Raw genomic sequence first — 11,457 nt, forward strand, 5'->3', positions numbered from 1 at the left:
CTTAAGAGAGGATTAGGATATCTGATTATGTATTTCATGTGCCTTCTTATGTTCACATTCCTTTTAGTGAGATGCCATTAAAAGAGTAGGGGCCTTTATTAGACCACTTGTAAAAGGACTGGAATAACCAAGAGAAGTTGAATGGAACCAAAGAGATTAACCATGCTATTACTAAAAATACGTCTGAGTTACAAAGTTGGAATCTAGGACCGAATGTTCCCAAAGTTTGGACTTTCATATCCAAGGGTTTGGTTTAGCCAAGCATGTAGATAGCTGCTATTCAGAGGATACATTAGTGCTTTAGTTTAGCTCAGGAGGGCACTTTTGAAGCAAACCTACCAATCATTCCTGTTAACCATGCTTTGATTCACATTAAGGAGCAACCTTAGAGAGCATGAAATGGATTCTTTTTACGTGAAACATGAACTGGAAGATGTGATCCAACAGAGTAGTGGGCTTTCAGGCCCTCTGATCAGACTAAAGCTAGTCCAAAGGAAAATCCTTTGAAACTCATATAGTGTGGGCATACAGTCTTAGGAACAGGTGTTCCACTGTGCAGATCTGCTCCTCCTGGGCTTTGCTGCTTGCTAACATAGACATAGCCATAGAGTTGCTACCAGACCAGAAGTCACTTACAGATGTCCCCCTGCAGATTAGAGCTGGAGTTTTCAGTTGAAACACTTGAATTTTTACATACTGTGTAATACAAAAAGGAATTGTTTTGCCACTTTTGGCTGTGTTTATGCTGATCCAGTCTATTTCCTTATCTTCTGTGTTCTACAACACTTTTTTCACTTACTTTCCCCTCAAGCCTTGACTATACATTTCACCTCAGTGTCTCTCCTCTCTCCATGATATTTTTTTAAAGATCTGTGATGTCATTTCTAAATGGGAACAAGCCTTAAAAGAATTGCATCCTGGGAAATATGAAGGCGGCACAAGAATTGTGAAGTTGACCTATAAGAACAGGTACTGTGTTTTGTTGGTTGGCCTCACTACTGCTGTTAAACATTTCTAGACTGGATATATCTCTGTAGATGGCCAGTAGTTTATAGTACTGTTAGTGCCAAAACTATTTGAGCTAAGATGTGTTCAAATCCTACCTGAGATGTGATGACTTTTGTGCGTGGTACATGTGTAAAAGAGGGTATATGGCCTAGAGGTAAAACCCAAAACACTTTGCAATAGCAGAACAGACGTAAAATGGTTTAAGAGCTAGCTGTAGCACAGTAAGACATACTTGGCACAATTTCATTTGCCTAGATCCTAAAACATAATTAAATAACGTGTGTTAGGTGAGAGGAAGAGAGACCTGGGGGAAAAATCACCAGTGAAAACGAATATGCTGAAACTTGCAATTAAGTGAAGAATCACAAAGATGAAAAAGATACAAGAACAATGTTCTAAATGGCATGAGTTGTAGAGGAGACATGTAGTAGCAGTGCCCAGACTATATAAAGAAAGAAATGTGAAAAGTTAGATGACAAGAGATGATAGAGAATGAAAGTATGAGACAAAGATCTAAACCAAAAACTGGAACAAGTTCATCATTTATAATACAGACAGGAATTCTGAATTACAATGAATGGAGAACTGTGTATAAGAACAAGGAATGGCTTTCTGCATGTGAATAATGTTTGCAGGCAAAACAAAGGCCACTCCAGAACCAAAAAGATACGAAGCTCTGTATTGAATATATGAAGATTTTGTTGACTGTGATGGTGGAAACAAATTTCTGTGAACTTTGTTAGTTGGTATACAGAGGTGGAAGCAGAAGTTATTGCTTTTGACCCAGAAGGCAGTATTTGTTTCGGGAGTGAAACTTTGCAGCAGTATTTTGTTGGACTGGAATGTGCCTAGACTGGACAGCAAGGATGTTTTGATAAGGTCTTCCCAAGGTTAGGCTGTTCTAACACCAAGGACTCTGATAAGACATGTGTAAGGTCACTATGGTCCTAATGGTGGTGTTAATCTTAGATTGACATAAAAATAAACAAACTGATCCACTGGAATGAATATCTTTTGTGGTATTGTGGAATATATAGTCATAGATGCAGCTGTAAATTAATACTTTAATTAGATGGTGTGGGCTGTAAATAGGCATGCATGAGGAATGGTTCTGGGAAGCATTCCCCAGGCTGGTGGCTTCAACACCCGTTAGTCATCTTGCTATACCAGGTCAAAGAAATTGCAAGTGTGAAGGGAATAAAAAATAGTAGGAAGCTTTGATTTACAAGAATGCTTCTTCAGTTTTTGAAATAAAGCCTACTAATTGGGTCTCTTATTTCCTGCTGAAGCAAACTGAAGACTTTTTTTAATAACAATATCAGTGTAGGTGGTCAAAACAAAGCTGGCAAAAATAACAAGTTTACAAGGTTGTCATGTAGAAGTTTATACATGTAGAGCAGAGGCACTTCTGTATTCTGTGAGCAGAGAAGGCCATATCTTAAATATTGCCTGTCTGTGCATGATGGGACGGACAGACACTGATTTACCTGTGTTTAATAAGGCTTCACTGTCTTGAAGTGGTTGGTGCTCATAATTCAAATGGCTTCCAAAGCTAGAAAGCATGTTTTGAGCCTCCTTGCCTAAATCTTGTTCATAAGGGAAGCACCTCAGCTTCCAAATCTCTGTCCAGTACCCCCGCAATACACAAAGTTCACTTTGGAGAAGGAGGGAAAAAAACCCACTTTTATTTTTACTCACCTTGACTAAAGTTCTCACCTCTACTTCCAGTTCACAGTATCTTTTTACCTTCACAATCCTCTCTGCTTTTTAGGCTATATTTTCGGAGCCAGGCCAAAGGTGAGACAGACCGGGAGCGGTTGCTACTGGCCTTCCAAGTCAGCAGTGAAATAGCCAATGGAAGGTTTCCTGTTAATAAGGAATTAGCTCTGGAAATGGTGGCTCTGATGGCTCAGGTGAGTATGGCTATGGGCAGAAATCCTCCCTTTTGTCCTCCAGGGACTTCAGCTGTACACTGAGTATCTTTGACTAAGCAGCCCTCTCTTACATCAAAAGTGGTTGTTCTTATCAAACATACAGTCTGAGATGTACCATGCCAAACACATTATACTAGCATACATATCTTGTTAGAACACCTTTTGCTGTAGGGAAATTTGCTATAGGAGTGCCTCTCCTTTCCTTCTGAAGAAAAATATTGGCAAAAACAGTGAGGCTGGACTATCCCCAGAACTGCTCCAAGTAGTGTCTTAGAAATATGGAAATAGTATCACTACTAGAATTCCACTTAATAGTAAAAACTTTCCCTGTTGCACTGCCAATAGCCTCTTACTCAGGAAGAGCACTTTGTGGGATCCTCCATTAGACCTTCAGGCTTGCATTTAGCATTTTACCACATAAAACACACAATATGGGTTGTGGGCATGATAAGGAGGATAATAGTTTCTTACTGAGCTGAAACTGATTGTTGCATTTGTTAAAGCAACATAAACTGAGATGAAGAAGCCAGGAACATTGTCCAAACGATTTATAAATAGGCTGTTTTAATTGGCCAGTTGAAAACAAACCCCAAAAGCTTGGCAGTTATACAGAAGTGTCTCCCTACAACAAGTAGCTGGCTGAGATCTTGTTCCACTTTCTTAGATCAATAAAGAATTCCTTGGGCAGTCATGTCCTCAGTAGTTGCTCTGTGGTATACATTTACTGTGGTAAATGCTGTAGACAAAGTTCCCCAGCCTAATGGTGTCTTTTTGCATGACTAATAAACGCAGTAGTTATCGGTATGGAAATTCATGGAATGTTTTACTGCACTAAAAATCCCATAGTTCTGTTGCACTATAAACTGTGATGTTGTCTTAGGTGGAATTTGGGGATTTGGATCGACCAGGATCTTCAAGTCCTGGGGGAACATCACAATCAAAAATGCAGCATCTTCTCCACCAGGTCTTAGATAAATTCTACCCCAAACGCTACAAGCAAAACCTTACTCCTGAACAGCTCAGGTAAATTGTTTGCTCTTCTGTACTTTGCACTGAAACAAATTTTACTTGCAAAATTCTGTCTTTATACTTAAGAAGTTTCAAGGAGCCCTGTCAAGATTATTTGGTGTAGAAACGAAACACAAGTGTCAGGAAAAGGTTCCTTCAAAATAAAATAGCAGTTAACTAATATAAAAAGAGCAAAATCACCAACTGATTTTCCCCTTGACAAGAAGTTTAATCCTTTCACTTCCAAATTAAGCATCTCAGTTCCAACAAACTGTAACCTAAGCCTAAGATAAATTCTGTTTCTGAATTTTTGTTTTACCCTTCCCCCAAGTGTCGATTGAATCCAGATGCCTAACACTTGCAATGAGCCATAAAGCCAGCACATATGGGCTGCTTCAGGCCATGCAGCAACTCTGGTAGGACATATTTTGGCAGGACTTTTTGATATTCTGACTTGGAAATTCTCACACACAATGCAGAGATCTCAAGTACAGAGTTCGCATGCTGCCATGGATCTCAGCTCTAACTGTTTTAATGAGAGAGAATGATAATCTTCCAGATCCAAAGCTACTTAGGGATGCAGTGGTGGAACTAACACAATTACCTCCTTTTGGAAGCAAATTCCATCTGCATGTAGCAAGATAACTGCCAAACCATCCCTAGTGAGCCAAATCAAGAGTGAGTTAATATATATTGCCACTCCATATAGAGCATACTACAGACAAGTTAAGATGAAGGTGAGAGTATAATTGAATGTGAAGACAAGCTGGGCAGGATTTTACTGTAACAGCTGCCTGAGTGTTTGTAGTTACAGTTGTTTAATATATACACTAGTGAGCAACCTATATGTGACTGGGATTCCTGGGTGTTCAAGTAAACTAGCAGTAAAATAATTGTGGAAGTAGAGAAAATGCTAAAATAAACTCAGGTTGTACAACCCTCATTATGGACAGGGCTGTTAGCACTGTCAGTTGTGCTGTGTAGAACAGCTCTTTTGGAATGAGAGGTACATCTATTAACTGTCATAATTTTACTCACCTTTCCTTGGAAGACATTAGTAAATAATGCCGTCTTGTGTCTTGGATTCTGAAAGGCAACTGGCTGACACGCTGGCGACGAAGTGGACAGTGCTGCACGGATGCTCTCCACCAGAATGCGTTCGAATTTATTTGACGGTGGCCCGGAAATGGCCTCTCTTTGGAACCAAAATATTTGCTGCTAAGGTAACTGGAGCACGCTTTTTTTCCTTTTCCTGAGAGTGAACTATCTGAGCAGACATATACCTATGATATCTGGTAAGACGGGTTGAAAATGCTTCTACTTCAGGAAGAGGAAAAACTGAACAAGACTGTTCTGAACGAACAGCTCTGTTTGGTACCACACAGGTTTAGAAAGAAGGAAGAGAAACATGTTCTAAACACTAGGGGTTGCTAGCGTTCAGTAAATAAACACTGAAGGTTCCCTGGCTGCATCAGTTGATCATAATACCAGGGTACTAACTCTCCTTACAAACCTTGCCAAAGCTTTCTCAGACAGGAATTTCCCAGGTCATCAAGGCTGCAATGATAGTTTAAAAAATACTATTTACATACCACTGGGGGGGTGGAAGGGAGGAGTCCCCCATAAATCACACCTGGCAGCTGATGCTAGCTAAAAGAATGGGTATTTCAGTCCTGTTCTCTGCTTGACACAGAGCTGGCTGCTTTCCTTGCCACATGAGAGAGGCAAGCACTGCTAATGTCCTGGTGCAGAAACAGACAAACTAAAGCACGTATTGGGTAAGCTGCCAGCCCACAGGCATCAGTGGGACAGCAAAGAACAGCTGGAGGGAGTGCTTCTCCAAGTAGCTTGTACCATCCCTCAGCCCATCCCAGACTAGAGCTCTGTACCTATTACCTATGCCCAAACTAATGTCTTAGCACATAGTGGCTGTCTGGGAAATCTTGTTTTGGCATTAACCATCTTCCCCAACCCAGCAGAAACCTCCTCCATTGAAAGCTTGAGATAGGTCTCGTTCATAGTTACATGTCTCTTGCTTTGAAGTCAAAGCTGCTATAGTTATGGAATAAAGTCTAAGGATGAAAGGGATCTCTTGAGTAAATATACAAGAAGTTTTTGAAAAGACAATTATTTCCACTGTCAGCAGTAAAAGCAGGAGAGGCTACTGGTATTTGAGGTTACTGACACTGAAGAATCAGAATATAGAATAGTTCCACTCAGCTTAAATAATGTTGATATTTCTGATGATTAACATATTTTATAACTTTTCAATAGTTAAACAGCAATGTTTAAAAAAGCCAATGGCATTAGCCACGTAATAGCAGACTCCCAGGAAAGATTCATGTCATTAGCCATAACAACACATAACTCATCTTTAACAGATAATTGATGCACATTTGTCAAAAGCCGTAAGAAAGAAAATTGCATTGATGTGATGGTACTGGGTGCACTGGTATTATAGAAACCAACAGGCTTCACTGCCTGACTGACTGATGGGAGTAGTATAAGAATCAGAGCAGAGCAGAACTGCTGTTTTGTTGCTCTGTCCTAGCATTTCCTTCAGTTTTAACTACACTGACGGAATTTAATTAATATCAAAGCCTTCATTATCATTGCATCTCTTGTGCCACTAAGTCCGAAAATTCTATGTAAATCTGAAAACGTTATTCCAGATTTTGAGAGAAGTCCTCTTAAAAAAATCAAACCAGGTCAGACCAGTAAGCCTATAGGATTCTCTCTCATCTTCACTTTATCCTTAAACCCCAAGATTTACGTCAGAAACATCTTTGTGTGGTGGTCAAGAAATATCTAAATTAATAATTTTCTTTTTCTCTAGCCTATTTTGCCTTCCTCATTGGAAGACTGTCCAGTCTGGATAGCTGTGAATGAAGATGGTATCAGCATACTGGATTATAACACTATGGTACGGTGAGGAACACTGTTTAAGAAAAATAACTTACCTCCCACAGAAAGACATTCCCGAGTCCACTTAAAGTCACTAAAAGTTTGTCTTTAACTTCAAATGGATCCAGAAGTTAATTTGTAGAAGTCAGAGATGAGGGAAGTCAGTGCTATGTTTGAACGCTACATAAACAAAGGAAAATTACAGCTACAGTGTAAGGTAAGGTTTCATGAAACAGCTAACTGCCTCTTTGATGGGCAGCAAACATGCTCATACATCTTGCAAAATCTCAGTGGTATGTGCTTTACTACCACCATCTGGGATATAACAAAGTTTGGACTATTGCTCTGAAGCAGCGAGGCATCGAGCAAGCTAGGAGAAAACTAGAAATGCAATTCTCATTTGAGATTTCTCTGCCAGCTGTTACCTATAGAGCCAGTTACCTATACTGCCTATTACTGCTGGCGATCTGGTGTTCTTGCATTAAGTAGCAAATATACTGGTTTAAGGTGGCCGTTTTTTCTTTTACAGAACTATGACTCTTTCAAACTCTCTGTTGTCTGCAGCACTTGAAGGTCTCTTATTCATACTCCTCTGTGCTGACCTTTGGAGGCTGTCGAGATGACTTCATGATTGTAGTCAGTCAAATGAAAGACAGGAGTTCTGGAAAAAACAGCACTGAAAAACTCCTTTTCACGATGGCAATTCCAAAGGTAATTACAAAACGAACAGTGAGTTTCTTTCCAGCTGGCAGCATCACAGCTGGGCATTTTGTACAAGCCCTGGGGACCGGTACTTGTGGCTGCTGCACTAGCTATATATATTCAATAAATCCCTTGTAAGCTGGAACCTTTAATCGAGACTTATTCTACCTAACTCTTACAGACCTTCATTTCAAAACCAAACAATTCCATGTGAGAAAGCCAGTTGCAAAAGTTATGCAGTCAATAGGCTCTAAAAATCAAAGGGCACTCTTACCTCTAATTGACTTGCAGTTAATAATTTTCTTTCTCCCTAGATTGTTGAAGCAACACTGCTTATTGCCAGCTATATTAACTACCGTTCGACACCTTCACTCCTACCTTCTACACAGCCCTCCCGAAGCAAAACACCTGCCAACAAGCTCTGGGAGACTGAAAGTCGGTGCTTTTTTCCTTCTGTGCCCCGAAGCACTAAGGGGCCCACCCTGCTCTGAGGGCTCATTCCAAATGACTTGGGGGATTTTTGGGGGTTGTTTTGTTATTTGGTTTTTTTGGTTTGGTGGTTTTGTGTTTTTTTTTTTGCACTGCTCTGTACTGAATTGCAGACTGCTATGATTTTGCTGGTTACACACCTTACTTTAATGCGAGCTCTGATTCTTTTTCCATAATAATAGACAAAGTTCCTTAGTGTGGGTAGAGGCAGTGTCCTTTCTCTTAAAAAAAAAAAAATTATTTTGGGGACTGTGCAGGAGTTTCCTTTTCATGCCACATTCCATCCAGAATACTATGCCTCAGGTCATTTGTTTGCACAGTGCTCCAGCCACACTACATCTGCTCTCTTTCCTTGCACCTATTCTTCTTCCATCTCCTGATCTTACTGCTTTGCTTACAAGCACACGTGTTCTCTTTGATCCCTCCCGCTTTCAGCTTTGCACCTGCCTTTAGATCACTGCACACCCTGTGTGTGGAATCTCAGTCCAGCTCTTAAAACTCCTAGTGACCTCTCTTCCTCATCAGTTATCCCCTTTCAGTTATTATAATTATTTCCAGTAATCTTCTGTTTGCATCAATCCCTAACTTGCTCACTTTTTACCTGAATTAGACTGCAACCTCTGCAAGGCAGATTTGAGTGGTATATATGCTTGAATCTGACTGCAGCAAGTTGAGCACACAGTCCTGTGAAAAATAAAAAGAAAGAGGTGGTAATGGATACTGTGGCATGTGGCATGAACCCTGTACAAGGAGTCATCCTGTTGAATACTGCCTGTATTAGGAGCTGCGTATCACCGCATCATAAACTAGACATACACTGAAAAGGCTATTACCAGAGTGTAAAGATTAACGTGACATAGTCTGATCAGATAGTTTAGACATAACTTCAGCTCTATGCTCTGGTTGTGAATAGCCATCATATTAAAGTTTTTACCAGTGTTCAAATTCAATGTTGCCACTCCCAGAACAACTATTAAGATGTCTTTTTGCAGAGACTATAATAGCTTTTATGCAACTGCTTAACACAACAAAGAGGACAATTTAATTTTCCCCGGAGCTATAACAGCTCCTCCCTGAAACTGATGCTAAAATTGAAAGACAAACTTTCCAAGTCCTTGCTCCAGATGTGAAAGAAAGAAAGAGGAGACTGTTGAGAAGGAAGAGGAACTAAACTGACAATAATAATTCCTATGCAAGTCAAGGGTAATTTCAGACCTGAACTAGGGAGTATAGAATAAGAGTTCAGTGGTACTCAAGAATATTTTCAACTTTAAATAAAGGTGGAAACCTACTTTCTTTGCATGTTGAGGACTTGGAACAAGTGGGATTGGAACAGTGTCAGATGATGCCCTAGCCCCTACAGGACTGATGCATTTTGGGAATCGACACTGTTCTACGCAACAGATGAAAGTTAGATCTCTGCTGCAGGGCTGAATGTGTCACGTGCTCCACCATCAGACAAGCACTTTCAAAGACTCTTTCTGTTAATCACTGTTGTAGATGTTTGGGATGTGTTTGAAACTGCACATAATCTCAGACAAAGGAAGACAAGGCAAGCAAATTTTGTATTTTTTTCTGTCTCTCAGCAACTGGAACAGATCTTCTCAAACCAGCTCTGCCATTCTGACTTGACAGAAGCTGCTTCCTTCATGCTACCATAGTAAGGAGGAGGTAGTCAGCAAATGTGTACTCAAGTATTGTTCTTCTGACTTTCCTAAAGAATTTTTTTTTGTCTGTTTCAAAGGGACTTCATTATGATTGAGAAGGTTAATAGATCTTAAACAAATAAAAGAAAAATAGCAATACTTCTTGAAAAAATCTAAACCTACCTGGCTTGAGTTCAGCTATTTTGATAAGCATTCTAAAAAAGCTAAGGAAGAATAACTGCACTTTCAAAAGTACTGTGTGCAACTTCATAATAATTATGCATTCATGGGCAACTTTCCCAAATTAAAACAGTGTGAATCCAACCATTAGAAAGAATTCAGCAATAGCAAACCAAAGCTATTCACAAATGAACCAACCAACCATACCAGTGTTTTTACTCCCTAGTACCTGCCACCAACTTTGAAACATCCAACTCCTGCACACAGTGGAGCTGATAGTTCAAGAAGTTTGCGTTTCATGCTTATGGTGGGTGCAAAGCCACAAATTAAGAGAAAAGCATGGAACAGACAAAAATCTTTCTAAGCAATCCTTTATCAGCATCTTTGTAACATTAAAAAAACCCAAACAAACAAACAAACAAAAAAAGAACGACCGAACCCAAACCACCCCATGGTGGGTTGTGGAAACAATATGGCAGACATAAGACAGGAAAAGATTGTATGAACAGAGACCTGATTTGCACATACTGTAATGTACTCACTTGTTATGAATTTAAGGACCATCCCTTGAAGTTATGGAAAAGGGTAGAAGCTTTCTGAGCCAAAAACAATTTTGAGAAGGTATTTAGTTTTTTTTTCTTAGATACTTCTAAGTAACTATATATCCTGACAGAATGGTCAGTAGTATGTATTTCCTTCCCCCCCCCGTGATCTTAGTATAGCTACATCAGTTTGAATAGAGAGAGCATTATTCATCCTCACTCAATCACCTGTGCCTAACAATTCCTCCTGTACCTGAAGGTCTGTTTGGCAGCCTGCTTCTTGTATCCCACCAGTAACAAAGCTGCTTCAGAATAAGCTGAGCTGTCATCGCTGCTGGGGATGCTCAAAGCGTAAGTCTCCAGTTCACAGCTCAGAGGCTGTACTTACCTTACAGTGCTAACACTCACATCCTTAGAGACTTGTACCAGGGCAAACAGGAAGGAGAGATGTTGAATAAGCAAGAGCGGTCCTGAAGCTCATTATTTTCTGCCATAACTGCACTTTAAATTGAGAAGCATGGCATATAGAACTTTTTTTTTCTTCCTTATTTCTTAAAAATATTCAGCAATACTTGAGTATTTCAGGGGCCACCCCACTCTGATGGATGCACATATACCTCCTATTTATAGCTTACCTGACTTCAACCAGCCAACCAACCCTGTGTAGATATCTATTTTGTGTGATTCTTTGGTAGAGAAAACAATTTTTATTTTAATCGATGCTTTTGGCAGTTGATTAAATTGACTATTGCTGCAGCATAGAATGGGATGACAAAAGCCTTTGTTTTCCTAACTGCTGTGTGTATGTAAAAGGCTGGCTGGGAGATACTGTGAGATTGCTGTTTGTTCTTAATAAAATGCAGTTATCATGAATTAAACTGTATTATTCTCAGAATGAAAGAAACTATTTTAAAAGCCAAAAGTCTCGATGTAAACAAAAATGGACAAAGATTGTGTTTGGTATCCAGGCACATACCTGGTGCAAACCTGCCCTAGTCTGATTCCTTGTTTCTCTCTGCTGATCTTCTCTCATCTTTAGTGGAT

The 11,457-nt window shown here is 39.8% G+C and overlaps 1 protein-coding gene across 2 annotated transcripts in view; it reads left to right on the plus strand.

The window, feature by feature from the left end:
- The window catches only part of PLEKHH1 (pleckstrin homology, MyTH4 and FERM domain containing H1), a 58,962-nt gene extending 47,666 nt beyond the window's left edge, over positions 1-11,296 (plus strand). For both annotated transcript variants that reach the window (XM_076344835.1, XM_076344836.1), the window contains exons 23-29: positions 869-969; positions 2,780-2,921; positions 3,823-3,965; positions 5,044-5,173; positions 6,787-6,873; positions 7,419-7,565; positions 7,871-11,296. In XM_076344835.1, the coding sequence (XP_076200950.1) occupies positions 869-969; positions 2,780-2,921; positions 3,823-3,965; positions 5,044-5,173; positions 6,787-6,873; positions 7,419-7,565; positions 7,871-8,047 (927 nt within the window). In that variant the 3' untranslated portion in view covers positions 8,048-11,296. The remainder of the gene's footprint in view (positions 1-868; positions 970-2,779; positions 2,922-3,822; positions 3,966-5,043; positions 5,174-6,786; positions 6,874-7,418; positions 7,566-7,870) is intronic.
- The last annotated feature ends 161 nt before the right edge of the window (positions 11,297-11,457 follow it).

This window comes from Aptenodytes patagonicus, chromosome 7 (genome assembly GCF_965638725.1).
Source record: "Aptenodytes patagonicus chromosome 7, bAptPat1.pri.cur, whole genome shotgun sequence".
Classification (NCBI taxonomy): domain Eukaryota; kingdom Metazoa; phylum Chordata; class Aves; order Sphenisciformes; family Spheniscidae; genus Aptenodytes; species Aptenodytes patagonicus.